Raw genomic sequence first — 22,634 nt, 5'->3', positions numbered from 1 at the left:
AAAAGCTGAAATTCCCCAGCACTCTGCTTTGGGTGGCTGCTGAAGCTGCCAGCAGCCAGGCTGGGATTTAAGGGGCACATTTTTGCAAATCAGTGTCTTCATCACTACTCTGAGTGGAGAGAGGAGGAGGTGGGAAGATTAATGCAGCCTCTGGGCTTTCCTGAGTGCTGAGGTTCCCAGAAAGGATGAGGGTGTCACATCACTGCTTCTTGCTTCATATTTTTCCTCCTTTTCCTTGCTTTTCTTGGGTGTTGCCATCATTAAATGCTGCCATTCATTGTTCCCTCTCCCCTGCTGGCTGGAGACTCTGACTGTTAATTGAGCAGCGCTGTATCTGCTCTTCAGGCTTCTCAGATAAACAATTTAAGCCCTTCATCCTCTTTTCCTGTGGCATTTTAACATTTTCTCATCTTTGGCTATCACAGAGAAAAACCTAAAAAGCCCAAACTTCTGCAGCTTTGGTTTATAAACAGGCTCCCAATGGCAGCTCTTGCAGAGGTGTGTTTGTCCTGCCGTTAAACTTGGGTCTTTATTTCATGACATCAGATTCAAGGTTTTTATTGTGATTCTGGGGTTTCAGTCTCTGCAGAGACTGAAAGAAGACAGAAAGAGCCAGGCTTTTGTCTTTCAAAGGACAGTTGAAAGACTTTCTGTTATTATTTGGCCTTACTTCAAAAAAATGCACTTTTGAGCGTGACAAACCAGCTCCTACCTGGATGTCGTGAACTGAGCCAAGCTAAGAGGGGTTTGAAGCATTGGGGTTTCTGCCAGTTTGATTTTCCCTCCATCCTCCAATGTGCCCTGAGTTCAGTGCTCATAGGAGCAGCAACAGGGTGTCCACAGGCACAGCTGGGGGAATACATCCATTTTTCCCAAGGCAAAGGGCAGTTTCCAAGGGCTCTCCATCACTTTTCTCCCTTCTTACCCAACTGTGTGAATGTCACATTCTTGGGCCTTTTGTGTCCTTTTGTCTCACGAATGGTGATGACCTGTACAATTTTCTCTCTTCAAGAAGGAATTTGTTCAGTTGGAGGTGTAGAGGGTCTGAATTGGAGGATTAGATCAGGGGTTGCTTGTGAGACTGGCTAATGCTGAAAGAGAGATCCCCTTCCTATGGCTTTCTGAATATTAATAATTGAAAAGTGAGTGAGCTGGGTGGGAGTTGGGAGCTGTGCTGAGCTCCCTCCAGCCTGTGCTGTTGGTGTGTGAGAGTCCCACACAGCAGCAGACACACTTTGTTTATCCAGCCCCACTGGTCTGTGTTTGCTTTCCAAAAGCAGCCAGTTCCTGTCCACACTGCTTTGGGAAAGGAAACACAGAACATTAGCAGTGGGGAGTTCCTGCAACAGAGGCTGGACAGAGTTAAAGAATAAAGCAGGGAGTTATTGAAAGGATCCACCTTGGGCAGTACAAGAGTCCAGCCAAGGCTACACCCAAGATGGATGATGGGTCATGAGTTTTCACACTTTTTTAATAAGTTCTGGTCCATTTCCATACTGGGGTTAATTGTCCAATCACAGCTCCAGGTTTTGCACTCCCATTCTCCCAGATTGCTCTCCTCAATTCCCTGTTGTTTGCACTTTTTGGGCATTTTGGGCCTTTTTGTTGTTTGCTCTTTTTGTACTGAAGCTGCAGCAGTGTCCTTGGTTCTGGGGCTGGAAAAGGAATGTTTGTGTGACTGAGCTGCGAGGAGAACTGCTGACACTTTATATGAAATTCAGCGTTCTAAACCAATGCAGTGCAGACTCTGGGAATAGAACAGCTCAATACCTGAGGCACCGTTAGCAGGGGCTGTGAGCAGTGACCGTGTCCCTGCTGTCCCAGGCCAGGTACAAGCAGAGCCTGGACCCCACGGTGGACGAGGTGAAGAAGCTGTGCACGTCCCTGCGCCGCAACGCCAAGGAGGAGCGCGTGCTGTTCCACTACAACGGGCACGGCGTGCCCCGGCCCACCGTCAACGGGGAGATCTGGGTCTTCAACAAGGTGGGTGTGCCAGCCCTGCAGCCTGCTGGGGAGCACAGCTGCCTGCGAGTCCTGCACTCACACTGCTGTGGGCTGGGGGGAGCCTAAAGCCTGTCCAGTGCCACCCCTGCCATGGCAGGGACACCCCAGCTGGCCCAGGGTGTCCAAGCCGCAGTGTCCAACCTGGCCCTGGGCACTGCCAGGGATCCAGGGCAGCCACAGCAAATCTGGGCACCCTGAACCAGGGCCTGCCCACCCTCACTTGTATAATAAGCAGACAGGACTCAGTTTCTTCATGAAGGAAAAGCCCATTCTGTATTTACATTGTTTAGATTCATAAATATAAGTTATTTGGGGGTGTTCGTTAAGATGGAGTAAGAGATGGAACAATGGTTCCATCTGTAAATAAGATAGTTCCCTTCTTATTTCCAGAAAGGGGAACTGTGGGCACTTCACTCTGTTGAAGGCAGCTTCGTTGGTTTTCATTTTAATGGATCATTTGGAAAGTTGCACAGAAGCTAAAGCTGTAATGAATTTATAGGAAATTTTAGAAGGTATCCTGTTAAACTTCATTGGTGAGCAATAGTCAGACTGAGTTTATTGGTTGGTAAGGGCTATTGTATATGTCTAACAAATTTTGTCTTTCTAGAAATGTTGCATGTTTTCTTCACAGATTGTTATGAGACAGATTTCTTGTTTTTGCAGGTGTTGTTGTATCAGTAAGGAGTAATGTTCTAGTTTAGTTGCTATCCCCTGAGCAAATCTCAGCGTGGCTTCAAAAGGAGAAAAATCAACATGCCCCAACTTCAGACATGTTTCTTCTGACTTTTTGAGGAGCTTCTCTGCAAATTTCCAATATCTCTGATTGTTCACTAAACAACTGGGGATGAAATCTGTTCACCAGCAGTTTCCAGTTGAGCTGTGGTTGTGGGAGGGGACACAGAGGGATGGTGGAGCAGTGCTGGAGCAGGAACTTCTCCTCCATACCCAAGCCAGGGAACAAACTGTGTGTCCAGCCCAGCGTGGCAGCAGCACCAAAGCATCACCCTTCCACTCTGCTTTAACACCCCTTCTTGCTTCAAACTGCCTCATTTACATCTCATTAGCAAGTTTGATGTTTTATGTGACCCCCACAGTAGAGTTGGAACATAAAATTCTTCTGCTTGGAAATACCACAGTATTAATCAGAGCTATAATCTGATCTCAGCTGGAGCAAGATGCCTTGGAAATGTAAAGGTAAAACAATGCCTGCCCATAAAATGTCCTTGATGAGATGTGTCAGAGCAGGTTTTTTATGTGGAACTTCCTGGGCTTGGAGTGTGCTTCACGTGAGGGGTGACCTTAAGAAAGGCTGTGCTGAGGATGGGCTGTTCGTGCCTCATCCCACCCCGCAGTGATTTGCAGAGCTCCAGCTCCCTAAAACTCCAGCTTTTATCAACAAATTTCCCTATTCATTTTAATGAAACAACCCAAACTGTTATATATGGGCAAAACTTGGGTTTGGAAATGCCTTACCCCTCCCTGCCTTACATAACACATGGTTTATGATACCTCCTGTCTTTATCGACGCTGATACGTGCCCTTGAAAATTTGATTTTTGTAAAAAGTTTACTGGTTTTATTACAGCTATTTTAAGTCTCTTGAATTTAAATGAGAGTTATGATCCCATCCATCATCCTGCTGATGTTAATAGGAACATCACAGCTTTTCCTGAGGATTTTGGGCTGAGCTCAGGCTTGGAGGAACACCAGGTTGCTCTCTGCCTGCAGCTGAAAAGGATCCTGCTGGCAGCCACTGGCTGTTTGGTGGTGACTCTTTGCAGGCAGGAATCTGTGGTTTATATTTTCAGCTCACTTGGTCCAGGATTGGCTCCTCAGAACTGGTTTTAAGTGGCTGGTTTTTATCCTCTTGCCTCCAGTTATTTGGGGGCGTTCGTTGAGATGGAAGACAAGGAACAAGATCCTTCTTATTTCCAGAAAGGGGAACTGTGGGCACCTCACTCTGTTGAAGGCAGCTTTGTTGGTTTTAATTTTAATGGATAATTTGGAAAGTTGCACAGAAGCTAAAGCTGTAATAAAATTATGAAGCATCTCGTTAGGCTCAGGCGGGGTAGTGCTGATGGGCTGCAGGGGCTTAATTAGCCATCCTGATTTATTGATGGGGTTTTCAGTTTAAGATGTTTGATGTTAAATTAAAGACAGCTGGTTTGCATCCTTTATCAGTGTTGCAGAAATTTGGGATAAAATTGGACTATTAAATGCTGTTTGGAGTTGTTAGCACATATCAGAGCTCTAAATATCTGATACTGAAAACTCTTGGCAAAGTTTTGGGCTTTTTTTTTTTAGAGTTGGGTGTTTCAAATAATGCCACAATAAAATCTGCTTGTTGCTTGTGTTGACTTGGGCTCACATCCTCGCTATTGGCAGATCCTGACTGAGATTTGTATTCATTAATAATTCCAACCTAGGTTTTATTTAGGGCTTTCAGAATTGGGTTTTTGGGTGTGTTTTATCACCTCACCCAGTCCAGGCCCCATTCCTTCCCTGGTGACTGCAGTGGTGCTTTCCTTTCCTCTCCTCCTGCAGAACTACACCCAGTACATCCCCCTGTCCATCTACGACCTGCAGACCTGGATGGGGAGCCCTTCCATCTTCGTCTACGACTGCTCCAACGCTGGCCTCATTGTCAAGTCCTTCAAGCAGTTTGCACTACAGAGAGAGCAGGAGCTGGAGGTGAGAGCTCAGCCTGCTGCCCTTTACTGAGCACAAATGAAGTTCAAGCTTGCTTTGCTGTGTACACTGAAAAATGTGTTTAAAACCGTGTTGGAAGGCAAATTAATTTGCAAATAACTTTGCCACTCTGATCTTTCTGGTTCAGTTTGCTATCCCATTAAACTTGGAATGATTTTTAATACAAGCACTAATTAAATGTTAATGTTAATAGAATCAATTTGGGCCCTAATGGTCTTTTCTGCTGAGATGAATGCTGAGGTGAACAAGACATAATTTTTTGGTTGCAAAACTCTGGTATCTGGGGCTGTATTTCAATGCAGTTGTGGTTTTGTGCTGTTGAAGTGAATGCAAAAATGTGGAAGAACAAAAACCTGATCCACACAGGGATTGTCCTGGTGGTTCCATTCTGCAGAGTGTGGAGTGTGTTCCCAATGAAAAGCTGTCTTTGGTTGCAAATGGAATTAGTAATAAATTTATTGAAGCAGATCTGAAATGCAGAGTGGAAGGGAAGAAGCTGGAATGTTCTGTGCAGCCTCCCCCCTGCTGCCTGTAGCTCCCATTTGTAAAGATTCACTTCTCACACTTCCAGGGCACTGGATTAGAAACCCCAGAACTTCAAGGAAGGAATATTAATTAATCAGGCAACTGAGTGCCACAAATAAGCTCCAAACAGATGTTAGGTGTCCCTGCCTGTCAGTCCTTTCCTTTGGAATTCCAGTGTTTGGAGATGCTTTAGTGGGGGCTCTTTGGCAGGTGGAAATTCCAATGTACTGAAGAAGACACCTGATAGTCTGGGATATGCAGATCATTTCATTATTCCTTCTCTTCCATAAAACAATTCCATGTTTTGTAACAATGAGAAAGCTCCCATAGTCTGTGGCTTGGGAAGAACATGAATTTGCCAGACAGGATCAATAGAATTGGAGGAGGAGTCAGAGGAGGGGGTCTGAGTATCCTTCCCCAGGTTTCCCTGTCAGCCTGGGGCTTCACTGGGATATTTTTGGGGCCTTTCTCCTTTGTTGATACAATGCTCTCTTCAGCACTGTGGGTTTGGTTTCTCATTCTGTTGCCCAGCAGGGTGAGCAGGTCTGACTTCACCTCTCCTTTCCCTTTCCCTGCTGTCTTCACCAAGTTCCTTCTGCCCTGGCTGGTGCTGAGCTCCAGGAGGACTTGGAGGCTGCTGTGGGGGGAGCAGCCCCAGGGACCCCTCTGAGAGGCAGATCCAGTGCTCAGGTGGAGTTGGTGCAGGGAAACCTCTGCAGGTCCAGCCAAGGGAGGAGGATGAGCACAAGTGACAAAGTCTTCATTCCAACAAACATTCCATTCCATTTTCTCTGGGATTTATCATCCTGTGGAATATGTGAGGCTCCATGGGACAGCCGCTTTAGTACTGCAGCACAGGTTAACACTGCCAGTTAATTTGGTTAGGAAAATACTTCCAGGGTTATGTGTCTGCTTTTCATTCTGTCCTTAGATTTCATTAACTCCTGGTGCCTGACTGAGGCTGCTGCTCGTGGGGAATAGAGAGCAGAGCCCTGCTAACAGACAGCAGAGTGCTCACGGCGTCACGAGAGCGTGGAGGGGAATTCATTCGGAAAATTATAAATTATCCAATTGTTCAAATTCATGAAGAGTGAAGCAAAGCTGCAACTCATGCTCCAGAGGGGCTGCCAGAGTGATCAGGATAATTGTTCCCCATTTCCCTGCAAGCAGATCAGAGGAGTTTGCTCTTCCTTTAATCTGCCAGAGGGATTCTCACCTCCTGATTCCATATCTTGCCCTAATGAAAAAAATGCAAAATGTTAGAAAGAAACCTTGGTGGCTGAAGTTCACTTTGTTTACCTGGTTCAGAAAGGTGCTGGGAAGATTATTTATGTTTTCACTCCCTGAATTATTAGTCTCAAAGATCACATTCTTAGGCAAAATCTTAAATAGGAGAATCCCTGTGCTTTTGGAAAGTGGGAATGTTGGTCTGTAGGGCATTTTATAGACTGAGGTTTGGTCTATGAGGTGTCTCTGGGCTGACTCTGGACTTAGTTGAGTGCTGTTAATGAGGTATGAGTTAAAGCTGTGCTGGTGCTGCCACACTGGCAGCTCTCCCTGGGGTATTTCCTGACCCTCCCTGACTCCCCACTGGGCAATTGCCTTGTTCTCCACAGGTGGCTGCCATTAACCCCAACCACCCCCTTGCCCAGATGCCTCTGCCCCCCTCCATGAAGAACTGCATCCAGCTGGCAGCCTGTGAGGCCAACGAGCTGCTGCCCATGATCCCCGACCTGCCTGCAGACCTGTTCACCTCCTGCCTCACCACCCCCATCAAGATTGCTCTGCGCTGGTGAGTGGGGACCCCTGCCCCTCCTGCCCCCTGCCTGGGGCACAGCAGGGCTTGGGGAGCCCAAAATCTGCTCCTAAAACTCCCCCTGCCCCCTGCCTGGGGTGCAAAAGCTGCTCCTGACCCAGAGCAAGCCTGCAATATTGAACAGCAGGGTTTGAACTGGGCACTGGGGACAGAGGCTTATTAATGAGAGCTAGAAAGGTGAAAATATTGTTATCTTCTACTTATTGTGTTTTAGTTTCCAGCTCAATATCTAGGTTTGCTCAGATTAAGGGGGTTACTGATCTGGGAATTAAATATCTGCTTCCTCAGAGAGCAGGGATGGTACACAGTGCAATACAGCTCTCTGCAAACTGTCCTTTGCACAAATCGCATTCCAAATATTGCAGTTGCTGTAAATAATGCAGTAGCTCTAAACAGTGCTGGAGTGAGAGGAAGGGAGTGATAAACCAGGGAAAGATGTTCTGGAATGACAGCCCAAGTTAATTAGGCAGAAAGTTAGAAAAGGCTGCTCCAGAGAGCAGGAGCTTTCCAAGAGCAGTGTTTTACCAACACCAGGGTTGAGCACCCAGCTCAGAGGCTCCTTTTCCACTTTGTTTGTGTGGTAGAATGGAAATGGGTGGGGCAGGGTTTGAACAGGCAGAAGCCCGCAGACACTGCAGGTGGTGGTGAGAAATTGTCACCACAGCTCCAAGAGTTACTCACTGCCCTTTGGGGATATTTGTAATTAATCACAATTCTTTAAACTCTTTCTGTTTCACATCAGCAGCAAACTGAGCGAGTTCCTGTGGCCAGGCTCTGGTTTGGGTGTGTGAAGTTCTGTAGGAGAGGTTTTTTTGGTGGGTTTTGTTTGTTAGATATGCTAAGAAAGGTTTTTTTGGGATGCTGTTATCTGCTCAGGAATTTCCTGTTCCTCATCTCCATGGGAATGTGGCTGAGGGGCTGAGCAGGGCAGGTTCTGCACAGGCCACACCTGCACGAGCATGGGAGATCCTCTGAGCTGTGTCTCAGGTGTTTGACAGGAAAGGTGTTTGTAAAACTGCTCAGGGAAGGGTTTAAATGCCTCAGCCTCAGCTAGAAGGTGCCAAGGGAGCTCCTGGGTAGTGAAGAATTTCCTCCCATTTCCAATGCAGTGATTGTGTGGTGTTCACTGCACTCTCAGGAATTTTGTTCTCTGATGAAGGTTATGCTCCTTTTGTGCTCCCAGGTGCTTGGCATTGTTGCAGGTGTGGTTTTATCCATGCAATCCTGTAAATAATAAGTGCTGCTGTGGATCATTGGTTTTTACTGACGTTAAACACAACAAATGCAAAACCAGAGCCTCTGCTGCATTCTGAGAGTTTGAGCCAAGCTCTGTTGATGTCCTAAAGCTGTTAACCAAAAATCAACACAGAGACCTTTGCCATTAAAACGTCCCTTTTCCTTCATCTCAGCCCTTTTCCTGAAGCTGACCCAGAACCCTGTGGAACTGCTTTTGAAACAGAACATTTGTGCAGCTCCAGACTGGCACTCTAATGAGGTTTCATACAGGGAATTTATGGGCAAGTGGAAGCTTGGATAAACGTTTATCCATGCCATGTTGTTCTCTGTAGCAAAGTCACTGAAGGACGAAGTCCCTCATCAGCTGGGGCTGCAGCTGCAGCCACTCCTGTCTCATGCCAGGGGAAGTGAAGCTGCTGCTGGGAGCAGAAGCACAGGTCAGCCAAGCCCTTGGGATGTGGGGCAGGGAGCTGCTGGTGCCAGGCTGCAGTTCCAGGAGCCTGGAGTGTGCCCTGGCCGTGTGGATGCTCGTTGTCCTTGCGTGTGGTGGCTGCTGACGCGTTGCAGACAGATCTGCAGCTATATAAAGCTGCGGGTGAGGCAGGCTGGGAGCTAAGCTGCAGGGATTGTTAATCCTGACGGATCTGGCTGTCGGGAGGCAGGCAGGGCTGGTGAGGAGCGTGCGGAGCTCTGCTTTACGCACGTCCCGCTGCCTCGGGGGCTGCAGAGCACAGGCAGCTCCCCCGGAGGCTGAGCTCAGGGCTGACTCATGTGCCAGGTGACAGCGAGCAGCAGTCACACACTGAGCTCATTCAGGGCCTGGGGGCTGTGACAGCCCGTCCATACAGAGGGGCGGGGTCCTGGAAAGGGCTGGAAAAGCCCCAAAGAGCAAGGAGCAGAGGCCTGGGGAGTTGGAGATGTGCACTGTGTCCTCCAGAAGGCACAGCCAGCATGGGAAGGGAAGGGGAAAGGACCAGAGCTGTGCCTGCTGCTGCTCTGTTTCAGGTGTTTTGTGGGGTTTTCCCTAATGTATTCATTTTGCTTTCCTGGTTGGGATTTTGGGGTCAGTTCAGCCAATCCTCTGTCCCACGTTGGTTTAGACAAGCTACACTGGGTTTCAAAATATTCCCGTGATACCGAGCACCATTTCCTGCACTGCTGGGTTTGGGCTGGGAGGGACCTGAAAGCCCATCCAGTGCCACCCCCTGCCTTGGACAGGGACACCTCCCACTGTCCCAGCGTGTCCAAGTCCTGTCCAACCTGGACTTTGAGGTTTATGTTCTCTAATCTGGGACTATCAGCACCTCCCACTGTCCCAGGGTGCTCCAAGCTCTGTCCAAGCTGGCCTGGGACACTCCAGGGCCACCACCCTGCTTTGGAGGCAGCAGATGTCACCCTGCAGAGCTCTGCTGCTCTCGTGGTCCTTCCAGGCACCACCAGAAGGGTTAAACTCTCCAGCCTCATCCCGAGACCTGGCTCTGCCAGCCTGAGTCTGCCTGGGGCTGTTTAGGAGGGAATTTCCCTGCATGGCTCTGTAATGCACTGTCATAAGAATTTTATATTTCAGCAGATTGCACAGGGATCCCACTGCAGGTTCCTGGGATCTTTATGGCTTCTCTTTCTGCTGGATGACACACACATCAGGAGAACAGCCTGGGGACCACGAGCTTCCCAGAGCCTGTCCCAGTGCTGGGCTCCAGTGGATGCCCCTCGGGCAGGGGGTGCCACAGGGAAACTGGAGAGGTGCTCAGGATCTCAGAAATGAGCTCTGCATGTCCTGTTTTTAATAAGTAATTGTTCTCCCCATGATCTGGGGAGAAACCCTTTGGACATGGATAATGTGGCTCTGGGGAGATGGGACTGCTGGGCAGCTGAGCCCTTGGTGTCCCAGAGTGGGGGAAATGAGATGCACAGAGGGGCAAATTCCTCCTCCAACAGCAGGGAGTGGGTTCCTGAGGGGCTGGGGATGTGGGGCTGTCAGAGGAAGCCATTCCAAGCTGGAATTGCAGGATTTCCATCCTGGAGCTGCATCCCCACTGCTGCCCTGTGCTCCCAGGAGGACTGGAGGAGGGGGCAGCTCCCCCCTTCCCACACACTCTGCTCGAGCAGCTCTGGGGATTTTCCAGGCACTGCTGACAGGACTGCATTTCCAGGGCTGCTGTTCCTGGAGTAGTGGGATTTGTAAGGCTGAGGAAATGGAGTCAGCAGGTTTTTTAATTAAATAACAGGTGTCTGAACCTGACATGTTCCTCCCGTCCCTCCTCTGCCTCCCCTGCCCGCCGTGCCCTAATGCCAGGGAAGCCCAGGCAAGGTTGAGCACTATCCCAGCAGCACAGCCACAGCCCTCCCTGCTCTGTCCTGCTGCTCCTAGAGCTGAGCATTATCCCAGCAGCACAGCCACAGCCCTCCCTGAGCATTATCCCAGCAGCACAGCCCTCCCTGCTCTGTCCTGCTGCTCCCAGGGGCTGTGCTGGATGCTGGGAGCCTTTCCCCCCTCCCTGGTGTGCTGGAACACTTGTCACCCTGACAGCTACAGTGGCCCAGGTGTGACACCTGGCGATGGAAATGCCCTAGAATCACCAGGGTGACAAATGGTGACAAATGCTGAGGGCCTGGCTTGGCTCTGATCACACCCTGCTGAAGTTCCCTGCCCAAACAGCATTTTAAAAGCAGGAGCAGTGCAGTACAGAGCCCTCCTCCTGCCTCCTCCCCACAGAGCCTGGTCATTAAGCACTCAATTAGTGTGCTCTGTTTTACTGTCTCTCCCCAGGTTCTGCATGCAGAAGAGTGTCAGGCTGGTGCCAGGAGTCACGCTGGATTTAATAGAGAAGTAAGTCAAGCTTTACATGTGCTGGTGTGTCCTGGAAGGGGTCAGGAGAGCAGAAGTCTGGGTGTAAGAAGTGTAAATCCTTCCCAGAGCTCCCTGGTGCTCAGTGTGGGGGAGTGGAGCTGCCAAGGGTCCTGCTCAGTAATGGGGTGAGAACACAGCAGCTCCCATTTCCTGAGCCATTTGGCGTGTTTGCAGTCAGCTGGGGTTCAAAAAGCCTCTCAGTGCTGCCAGCCCTTCCACAGAGGTGTGCTGGGTTAGCCAGGTTCATCAGCAGAGTTGAGGGGTTTAATTGTGTTAATTTTTTATGGGAAAAATTGATTCTGTCCTCTCAGCTGGGGAGAGTGAGTGACTATCTGTATAAAGCTGCATTTCAGGGACACTCATTGGACCAAAATAAAAACACAGTTTACAACTGACAGAGCAGAGACAAACCCTGTCTCAGAGCAGGTGTCAGAGAGGTTTTCAGGGCAAGAATTCACCACTGGGTGTTGCTGCCTCTGAAAGCTCTGGGGGAAATGTGCTGGGCTTTGGGTTTCTTGTGGCCTCGAGGAGATGGAACAGGAATGAAACCTTCCTGGGGCTGAGTGCCAGAGGTGTGCACAGCTTTGGGGGTGAGGAGGAGACTCAGGCCACCTCAGGCCACTGCATAAACAATGTCTGTGGGAAGTTAATTAATTTACAATTGCTGCTAGAGTGTCTCTAATCAGAGACGTGGTGAGGTCACTGAAGGTCTGAGGCAGCTCTGACTCAGCCTCACAGAGCACTTGGATCTTAAATCCTCTTTCAATAAAGGTTTCCTGGCAGAAATGGGTTTTTGTTCAGGCTCTTGGTCTGTCTGTGCCACAGCACACGTGTGTGCCAGCAGCAGCTTCCTGTGGCTATCAAATATTTAAACCTCATCATCTTCCTCTGCTCCTTATATCAATTATGGAAAACACAGATTTTTATTACAGTCTCGAGACGGAGCTGGAATAATTCCTGGATTGCCTATGTGTATATTGTAATTTATAATTCAGTTGTCTTTAAAACTGGGGAAGGAGTTTATATTGCAATTAAGCTGCAGACTTTGAGGCTAAATGAAGCTGCACCTTCTCTGAAGGGCTCCAATTTCCAATTATCCAGGCTCAGCCCATGTCCTGATGAGGGAACGTGGGGTGGATCCTGATGTGCATTTACATCACAGATCTTCTGAGATGAAGCCAAACAATGCCTTAGCTTAGAAATAAAGATCTTTGCTGCAGCCAGACAGCAAAATACAAAGGAATTTTGGTGGAGTGTTGGGAATTTGGGAACTTCTGGCTGCCACCTGATGAGACTTTTGTTGGCAGCATCTCTGTCCGTGTTCCTCCTGCCTTGGGGGCACTTTTCTCTTTGATCCCGAGGCTTCAGATCATCTGTGCTGGAGGTGTGGCTGCTGAGTGATGTGAGCTGAGCTTTGTTCTGCTTTCAAAAAGTTTGGGAAAAACCTAAGCAATGGTTTGTGGGAATAAATCCCTGGTAATGGGAATCCAGAACTGGGTGCCAAGAACTGGGGATGTACAAGATGCTTTAATCTGTTGCTGCACTGGGCTCCCTCTCCCAAAATCCTCCTCTCAGGAGGCCAGGAATGGTCTGTGGCATTCCTGGGATTTTCAGCTTGGATCCATTGTGCAGAAGGAGGGAATTCTAGACAAAAACCCCCTGAGAAGGGGAAAGCAACCAAGGGCTGGGGTAAGTTAATTAATTTGCAATTGCTACAAGAGTGTCTCTAATCAGAGATGGTGGGGTCACTGAAGGTCTGGGGCAGGCAGCTCTGACTCAGCCTCACAGAGCACTTGGATCTTAAATCCTCTTTGAGTAAAGGTTTCCTGGCAGAAACCTTCTGTGGGGCTGCTCAGAAGAGACTGAGGAGCTGGCTGTGCCTGGGCCCCAGCTCAGGTCTCTGTCCCTGCAGAGGAGCTGGGTCCCTCTGCTCCCTGGTGCTGGTGACAAGGGCCCCTCTGAATGTCACCACGTGGGGAAGGTCCTGCTGTGGCTGTGGCAGAGCCTGCTCCAGGCTGTGGTGCACCAGCACCACATCCATAAAAGTCACCACAAATAACAAATGTGAGACTGAAATTAATGTTTGCTTCCACTTGAAGCATTATCAAATGTCAGGGGCTGGAAATTGCTCATGTTTTAACGTCTGTTTATTATTGATAGTGGAAGGTGATAATTCATGGTTTGCCTTTGCACCTGGCTTTGGCAGTTCCAGCCCCTTGTGGAGATCTCAGTGGAAGGTCCCAGAGGGGGTTTCTGTGTCCCAGAGGGGGTTTCTGTGTCCCAGAGGGGGTTTCTGTGTCCCAGGGGGAGCTCCTGGCCCTGGTGTCAGGGCTGCTGTGCCCCAGAGCCCTGGGGGTGCAGGGGTTTCCCCTCTGCTCTCACTAGGGGGGCTGTGCTGGAGGGGCTCCTTTGTCACCCCTGTCCCAGGGCTCAGGCAGAGCCTGTGGGGAGTGCAGAGGGAGACTGCTGCTCCAGGGATGGTTTTCATGGCAACGCTGTGCTCACATCCTCACTCTGCAGCGCTGCCTCCCTGCCTTTGTCTTCCTCAGAGCTTGCCCAGCCTGGGCATGGCGCACCTGGATCAGCCTGGGGTTTGGATGTGTGCACAGGGGCTCTGTGGGTCCTGTCTGAGCAGCTCTGGCCAGGCCAGGAAGTGTCACACAGAACCTCTGAGGCTGGGAGAGACTTCTGAGATCACTGAGCCCAACCTTGTCCCCAGGCCAGAGTGCCACATCCAGCCCTTCCCTGGACAGGGATGGGCACTCCAAACCTCCCTGGGCAGCCCCTGCCAAGGCCTGGCCACCCTTTCCATGGGGAAATTCCTGCTGGAGACAAAGCCTGCTGTGCAAGTCGCCATCACAGGCTGCAGGGCAGTGTCTGGCTGGCTGGGGAGGCTCAGCAGGGATCCCCTTGGATCCCAGGGAAGCCCCCCTGGCTCGGGGAGCTGAGCTCTGCTGCAGAGGGTGTTCTGCAATGCAAATATTGACAGGGAATCCTCAGCAGAGCCTCTGCGGCCTCGTGTTCCCCCTGCTCGCTGCGGGGCTCCATTAGCAAACACTGCACAGAGATCTGTGCTTCTCCTCTGGTACCCAGACAGACAGGAATTTTTCATAAGATGTTAATTTCTGCCTGGTTTAGAACTGTGTTTATACATGGGAATGGTGCTGCTGCATGTGTCAGAGGAGTCAGTGGCCATAGAAAGGCTTCCTGTGTTGGTGCTGATACTTCTGATGTTTAAAAAACTGTCACAGAAAGGGAATTGGGTTAAATTAGGAATAAATCCACAGGATGTCTTAGCAGGTTGCTGCATGTTTCTGAAACTTCCTCGTCCTGTTGCTGATACTTCCTCATGAGGAGAAGGGCACAATAGCAGGGGTCTCATTAAGGGTTTTATTCCCCCACTTGTAGGATTCCTGGGAGGCTGAACGACAGGAGAACCCCCCTGGGGGAGCTGAACTGGATCTTCACAGCCATCACTGACACCATTGCCTGGAACGTCCTGCCCAGAGGTGAGGCTGGGCCAGGGAGGGCTGTGACGGTGTTCTCAGGGGTTTTCAGGTGAGGGAAGAGATGAAAATGTTGGCTCCATGTTCAGAAGGCTTGATTTATTATTTTATGATATACAGTACATTAAAACTATACTAAAGAATAGAAGGAAAGGTTTCATCTCAGAAGGCTAAGCTAAGAACAGAAAGAAATGGAATGATAACAAAAGGCAACTGGCTCAGACTCTGTCCGAGATAGCTGGGCCTTGATTGGCCATTAATTAGAAACATCCAAGATGGGCCAATCAAAAATCCACCTGATACATTCCAGAGCAGCAGATAACCATTGTTTACATTTTATTCCTGGAGCCTCTGAGCTTCTCAGGAAGAAAAAATCCTAAGAAAGGATTTTCATAAAAAGATGTCTGCGACATAGGGGGATGAGGAGTCACATCCATGAGAGGCTGAAATGAGGAGAAAATTAAACTGGAAGACCAGATCAGGATGGAGCTGAAAGCTAGTTTGTTTTTTATTTGTTGTTTTCACCAGAGCGTTGCAGAGACCTGATGATTAGAACCCAGAAAGGGTTTTTCTGTGCTAACACAATTGTTGTAGCTTGAATAATTCTCTTTCTTACTGAATTTGTACAGAGCAATCTGTTTTCTTCCAGCCTTGGTTAATTGCATGAATAAAGGGTTTTTTTCCCCTCTTTGCTGGTAAGGCAGTTTTGTTTCCCATGAGTAACTTCATCCCTCATTTCTCCACCCCTGTTGTGCTCTGAATTGGTACTTCTGGAGCACAAGCAGCCAAATTTGTAAACAGTTCTCCAACCCTGCTCTTCCTAATGCTCACACAGCATCAATTCTTCTCTACCCTGTAGAAGAGAGCACATTTGCTATCTTTTAGGATTCATTTTGGCTTCTCATGAGCACATCACACTGCCAGTTAACAGATGGATAGTTCTTGATTAAACAGCACACAGAGGTCCTGTTCTCCCTCAGTAATTTTCCAAAAACTTAGTCAGGATGAGCTGAGACACCAAAATGGGAATTTGATCCAGAAAAGGCAAAAAAGAGCCCAAGGTAGGAAGTGTTTGACTGAGTTAGTGGAGGATGGAGTAGCCATGGTGTCTGAGGGAGCTCTGCAGGCACAATTTCCCTTTCCTGGTTGTCATCTCATCCCTGCAGAGCTGCTGGGGATTCCTCCTTACTGGAACAAAATGTTAACGTGGTTTTATGTCCTGAACCCTTTTGACATGATACCTGAGGCGCTGAGAGGTGCCTGTGCTGATCCTGCCATCTCTCTCAGATCTGTTCCAGAAGCTCTTCCGGCAGGACCTGCTGGTGGCCAGCTTGTTCCGGAACTTTCTGCTGGCAGAGAGGATCATGAGGTCCTACAACTGCACCCCCGTGAGCAGCCCCAGGCTGCCCCCCACCTACATGCACGCCATGTGGTGAGTGCTGGGGTTCCATGGGCCTGCAGGAGCACGCTGGGCTGGTGGCAGGTGTCCCTGTCCATGGAGGGGTGGTGGCACTGCAGGGTCCCCTCCTGCCCAGCCATGCCAAGGTTCCCCCTGGATCTGTGCAGGGCTTCCCTGGGGTGGGATTGTGTTTGGGTTCCCCCCAGACCAAGGAAGGAATGGTGAGTCTGACTCCATGTGCTCAAAAGGCTCATTTATTATTTTATGTTACTATATTATATTATATTAAAGAATACTATATATATATACTATATATATAATGATACTATATTATATTAAAGAATCATATTATTTTATAGTATATTATATTAAAGAATCATATATATACTATATATATAATGATACTATATTAAAGAATCATATTATTTTATGATACTATATTATATTAAAGAATACTATTCTTTAATATAATATACTATATTATATTAAAGAATCATATATATACTATATATATAATGATACTGTATTATATTAAAGAATCATATTATTTTAGGATACTACATTATATTAAAGACTACTATTCTTTAATATAATATACTATATTATATTAAAGAATAGCATTCCTTAATATAATATAGTATCATAAAATAATAAATAAAATGAACTATACTAAAGAATACAGAAAGAATACTTACAGAATGCTAAAAATATAATAGCAAAAACTTGTGACTCTCTCCAAAGTCCTGACACAGCTTGGCCCTGATTAGCCAAAGAGTCAAACCAATTCACATAAAACCAATGAAACAATCACCTGTGGGTAAACAATCTCCAAACACATTTCACATGAGCACAACACAGGAGAACCAAATGAGATCAGAATTGTTTTCCTTTTTCTCTGAGGCTTGTCAGCTTCCCAGGAGAAAATCCTGGGTGAAGGGATTTTCCAGAGGATGTGAATGTGACAGGTCAGTGGATCAGGGTGGAACAGCTTTGGCAGCTAAAGCCCATCCCCAAAGCTGCTCCTGCTCTGGGATCCTGTAATTCTGCACAGTGATTCTGTGCTGCAGGAGCTCCCCTCCAGCCCTGGCAGCTCTCACTCAAACTCCACAGAAATGGCTCATCCTCTGCCTTTGTTCTCCCCAGGGATTGTGTGGGGTGGGCAGGATCCTTAACTTGTGTTGCTGCAGTAGAAGAAATTCCTGCTCTAGAGTTCCTCTACTTTTACTGTTGCTTTTAAGATGATTAATGGAAATGGAGGTGGCACAGTTATCAAAAAGCTCTTAAATGCAGTTCTGCCTATCAAACCAATGTCCCACGAACAATTACAGTAAAAATAATAATAATAATAACAACAGTAATAACAAAAATTCTGGCTTTTATTTTCTTGCTCACTGTGACTAATAGAGCAGCACCAAATGGGGCCCGGTACAGATGGGGGCAGTGACACTGAGGGGCTCCTGGGGGACAGAGCAGAGCCTTGCCAAAGGCTGAGGGAGCGACAGGTAAGGCACTGAGGGGGCTCAGCACTTCCAGGAGCTTTTCAGTGGGTTTGCTCCGTACAAATGTGCAGGAAGGTGAGCACAGAGGGTGGTGATGAAGGAGTGTAGCACTGACAGCAGCTCTGAGGAGCTCAGGTTCTCAGGGCAGCCTTGGACAGTGGTAGCTGTCCCTGCCCATGGCATCAGCTGAGCTTTCAGGTCCCTTCCAGCCCAAATGTTCCATGATTCCATGGTTTCTGCAGGGAATGGGCCAGGCTGGCAGCAGGGAGCCCCAGGTGCCTTTGCAGGTGCAGCAAACACTGAGGAGGCATTTGCAGGTCCCACAGAGCTGCTTTAATTATTGAAAATCCTGGAGGAAGCTGGGGAGCCTTTGGCTGGAGCTGCCAGCAGCTGAACATTGTGAGTGCTGAACATTCTGAGTGCTGGGACGTGGCAGACAATGAACCCTGAGTGCTTTGGGTCAGCAGCTCCTGAGGAAAACTGCTTTGGGCACTTGTGACTGGGATGGGCTGTTCTGCCAGTGTCACCAGGGCTGGGACAGTGAGGGCAGGGCAGGAAAAGCCACCCTGGTGACCCTGAGCTGCTGCTGGACGTGGCAGGGCTCCAGCCATCAGCTGCACCCTGCAAGTGCAGCAGGCTAGGACACGGTGTTGCAGGAGTTTCAAAATTAAACCAGTAAATTCCTGGAGTTATTTATGGCTTGCTTTTTTGCCAGCATATTAAAAATCTATATTTTCTGTTCCTTATAGGGACATAATTCATTCTTATTGCCAGCCTATTAAAAGCCTGTGTTTCTGGTTTCCTGGGGGAATATGGCTTGACTTGAGTTGGTGTTGCCATCCATGAGCCACAGGAATGAAACTGGGAGCTCCTGGATCCCACTTTTATCTCTCTCAGACTCACATGGCAGCACAGTGGGGTCTACAAACACATTTTCTTGGTTCGTATTGTGGTTCTGGAGCAGAGGGGTGCTGGAAATTCCTTTGGGAAGCTGCAGGATGGTGCTGGGGACACCTTTGTGAAGCCCCTCAGGGCACAGCACCTTTGCTGCTGCTTTGTAGGATTTACCAGAAGAAATTCCATAAGAACAAGCACACAAAGAGCTCTTTTCCGCATGAATCCTAAACACTGGTGAGGTAGAGAGCAAGGGAGCAGGGAACTGACACACTTTATTCAGTGCCCTCCAAAAAACGTGCAGTTTGCAGCAAATCCAGCAAAGGGGAAAATTCCACTTTTGGCCGAGGTGGCTCAGTGGTTATTAGGAACTTTTAGTAAGGACAGATTTAGAAACTAATTTAGGGCTCCTTGAAATATTTTCTAAAAATAATTACTTGTCTATTACCTTTCAGTCAGGAATTTCTAATGGATGCCTTTTCTGAAAGCTGCAGACCCATTTTACAGTTTGGATGCGCTGGGTGATGGATGAGGGCAGGGCAGTTGGCCACAGGGTGCTGGAAAGGATGAAACTCCAGCCAGGGGGCTGGGGGCCTCCTGTGGAACCCAGGTCTGTGCCTCTGATCCAGCAGAGTTTTCTGATGGGTGTTTCATCCAGAGTTTCCCCAGATTTTCGATCCCTAGGCAGTGTTTTGGAGAGCAAGTGTGGCTGCTGTGACAAGGTCTGTACGTGGTGGGAGCAGCCCTGCAAACAGTCCCTCACCCTTGAGCTTCAATTTTCACCTCCTGGATGATTCCCACTGCCCCTTCTGGGGCACAGAATCAACCTTTGTGCTCTGTCTCCTTTGCTTAGCCCACCTGTGCTGTGGGGGGTGCCCCAGGTGACCTGGGCTGGCTCTGAGCTGGCATCTGGCACAGCTGTAAGCCCAGGTGCTGGAGGTGGGAGCTGCTCTGCCTTTTCAAAAACTCAGCTTTTCAAGTTGGTGTTCTGGCCAATTCATTTGGGTGATCACAGTGTCCTTTTTAGCTAGAACTTGAGGAAAAGTGAGAATTTCCCGTTTTTGAGAGGATGTTTGACCCAGGAGCTGTCAGACTCCTCCCTTCACCAAGCAGGGCAGTGTGCTTTGAGTCAGGAGAGCTGATCTCTGTGGCTGTGCCCCTTGGACACAATCGGACACATTATTTCTGGTTTTCCTACTTTTCTTGGCTCGCTGCGTTCTGCCTCTCAGCCCCTTCCCCTGGGGCAGGGCTGCCTGTGTCTGTGTGCTGCCCTCACTGCAGGATGCAGGATTAATATTAACATTAATATTAATATCCATTGATTGGCTGTGCTGTGCAGCTGAGAGTGGCTCTGTCTGTGGTGCCTGAGCACAGAGCTCTGTCAGCACCTTGATCTGTGCTGTGATGGATTAGGGTTTGTGCATTACTGCTGCTGCCAGCTGCTTTTATTCACGGCCCCTGAAAAGACCTAATAATGTGTTTGGAAATATTTCCTAACACAGGTCATATATTAAACCCCAAGTGCCTTAATTATGCTTTGGAAGAGCTACAACCCATCCCTAATAGAAACACCATGGTGTGTTTGCAGGCCATGAAATTTGGGTTGAAAGGAGTCATAATGTACTGCAAATGCAGGGAGCTGGAGATTGGGGCTGGAAACAAAACCATAATGCAGCAAGGCAATTACAGGTGGAGCAGGATGGATCAGGGCTGCCCAGCCATCCCTCAGGGAAATGAGGCTCCTGAAGCTGCACCCAAACACTCTGGGCTCTGCAAGAGGAAAGTGATTGTTGGGAAAGGCATTTGGAGCTGTTTGCAGGATTACATTAGTTCAGATTACACTGTAACCTGATATTTTTTGTGTCTCTGTGTTAGTCTTACCATCTCCAAGTCCCATTATCAGACTAGGAGACTTTGATGTGGGACAGAAATAGCAAAGCCTGTGCCCTAAGTTGTGGCTGGAGCAGGGGGATGTGCTGGGGGAAGAAGAGGATTTCAGACTTGTGCCAAATATTCACAGCAATAACCAGTTTATAAAAATAGCTGTGTCTGAGCAGCTTCCCAGCTGTGCCCCAAAGCAGCTTAGGGAGGTGACAGGGTGGCTGGCACACAGGTGAGCTGGGGCTGGCACCTGGGGGGTGTCACACAGGGCATGGCTGGCACTGGGCTGCCAGAACTGATGGGGAATGTCTTGGCCAACAGACACAAGGGGCTGGGAAATATTTAATGGCTCCAGAAATGGGGCTCAGAAGGAGGAGCTGCCCCAGGGCTGAGGGGTGGCTCCAGCCTCCCTCCAGCTGCTCCTCCAGGTAGGGACATTCCTGTTCCTGGTACCTGGGTGGTGCCAGGTAATACCCACCACTCCCAGGGGAAGAGAGAGCGTTAAAAGACATCAAGAATACATTATTTAAAAAAAAGAACAGAGTTAAAAGCATTAGACATTGAGTCAACCCAAAAATTTGAGTGTAAGAAAATCAGCCTCCAGGAGCTGCCAGCTAATGGGTACCTGTGGGTGCAGCCAGACAGGCTCTGACTGGGCTGGGTTTGTGCCCTCAGTGCTCCTGGGGGTTCCACTGCCTGGCACTGGGTTTGGGCAGTGAACAGTCCCTGGGCAGGGCTGGGTTTGTGCCCTCAGTGCTCCTGGGGGTTCCACTGCCTGGCACTGGGTTTGGGCAGTGAACAGCCCCTGGGCAGGGCTGGGTTTGTGCCCTCAGTGCTCCTGGGGGTTCCACTGCCTGGCACTGGGTTTGGGCAGTGAACAGCCCCTGGGCAGGGCTGGGAATTAAGTCCAGACTTCACAGCAGCTCTGGGAACCAAAGAGGCAGCGGATGAGTTTGTGTTAAATTATTGAACATTCAGACAGTCCTGGTGTAGTGAAAGGGTCCTGGGCTGAGGTGGGGTCCCTCCACACACCATTCCTGTTGTGGTGCTGCCTTGGCTTTGGGATAAGCAAAATGCCTTTTTTAAACTGAGTCAGTCTTCCTGCTAAGGAGAGCTTTTAACTCTGTGCAATTAGTTCAATGTAATATTTTAAAAAATCCTCTTTAACACCTTCTTTCATAGCATAACTCAGTGGAAGGCCTGGGGTGTTTACAGGGTTGTCATCCCATGGATACGTCACTGTGTCACCCTGTCAGGGTGGAGGGCCTGGAGTTACTGGGAGAGAGCAGTGAGGAGGGAGCCAAGAAAGATGTTGTGCCCTTTGTGTCCCAGATGCAGTGAGAACAAATCTTCTGCAGAGCACTTTGCAGCCAGCAGTCTCTGCTGAGGGGGTGCTCTGATCTCTGCCCTTCATAAATCACTGGTGGGATGCAGCTCCTCCCATCCCGGGTCCCTGCTGCTCCCAAATTTCTCTCTCGTTTGTGTGATGGGATTTAGGCGGCACATCCAGGCGTGCCCACCTTTCCTGTTCCCTCTGGGCTATTAAAGCTGTCAGTCACTGCTCCTCCTCCTCCTCCCAGCCATCCCTGTCACCAGCACCGTGCCAGTGTTCTCCCTGCTCCTCCTCTCCCCACCCTCCAGGGTTTATTCCTTTCCCATTCATTTGTGGCTTGGTTTGAACCTTGTCATTATTGTAACGGGAGTTTAATGCCATTGTCTGTTCAGCCAGCACAGTGAGTAACCTGTGTGTAACCTGTGTGTAACCCTGAGGCTCTGAGGAGGAAGCAGCTGTTGCACTGGTTGGAAGCAGAGAAGTTTTACTGTGGTTGCTGGTGTCCCACGGGCTGGGAGGGTTTGTGTTTTCCACAGACAGAACAGAAGCAGCACTTTGGGTGGTTTGGAAGGGCTGGACCATCATTTCAGGGCTGCTCTGGGATGCCTGGAGAAGCATTTGAAGTATTTGGCTTGAGCAGAGCCTCTTCCACAGCTGCCATTAATGAACAGCCCTTGGTTGTGGAGAGCAGGAGGGTTAAGGTTTCATGTTGTGGTTTTTGTTCTGGAAGCTTGGGAAGGTTGGCAGAGGTTTGAATGGTTTGGGTGATGCTGGCTGCTCTTTCCAGCAGCCTGATTTTAGAAGCATCAAAAAGAGATTTCATTTTAATCTACTCCAATCTCTTTTTAAATTTTTTGTTTGTTCTTTCTGATAACACTTAAAGCCTTTGAGATCTGACCTCGCAGGGCTGCTTTGGGCATTTTTGTAGCAGTATTAGTGCTGCTTACCTAAAACTACTGTGAAGAGCTCAGCATCTTCTCTG

At 48.8% G+C, this 22,634-nt stretch overlaps 1 protein-coding gene across 1 annotated transcript in view; it reads left to right on the top strand.

Moving 5' to 3' along the window:
* The window catches only part of RPTOR (regulatory associated protein of MTOR complex 1), a 105,872-nt gene that overhangs the window by 26,492 nt on the left and 56,746 nt on the right, over positions 1-22,634 (top strand). Inside the window, exons 4-9 of the mRNA XM_030962212.1 lie at positions 1,825-1,983; positions 4,548-4,694; positions 6,854-7,029; positions 11,060-11,119; positions 14,549-14,649; positions 15,934-16,078. Coding sequence (XP_030818072.1) covers positions 1,825-1,983; positions 4,548-4,694; positions 6,854-7,029; positions 11,060-11,119; positions 14,549-14,649; positions 15,934-16,078 — 788 coding nt within the window. The remainder of the gene's footprint in view (positions 1-1,824; positions 1,984-4,547; positions 4,695-6,853; positions 7,030-11,059; positions 11,120-14,548; positions 14,650-15,933; positions 16,079-22,634) is intronic.

This window comes from Camarhynchus parvulus, chromosome 18 (genome assembly GCF_901933205.1).
Source record: "Camarhynchus parvulus chromosome 18, STF_HiC, whole genome shotgun sequence".
Classification (NCBI taxonomy): Eukaryota; Metazoa; Chordata; class Aves; order Passeriformes; family Thraupidae; genus Camarhynchus; species Camarhynchus parvulus.
Note: the sequence above shows the minus strand (reverse complement) of the source record. Positions and strands in the feature narration are given on the sequence as shown.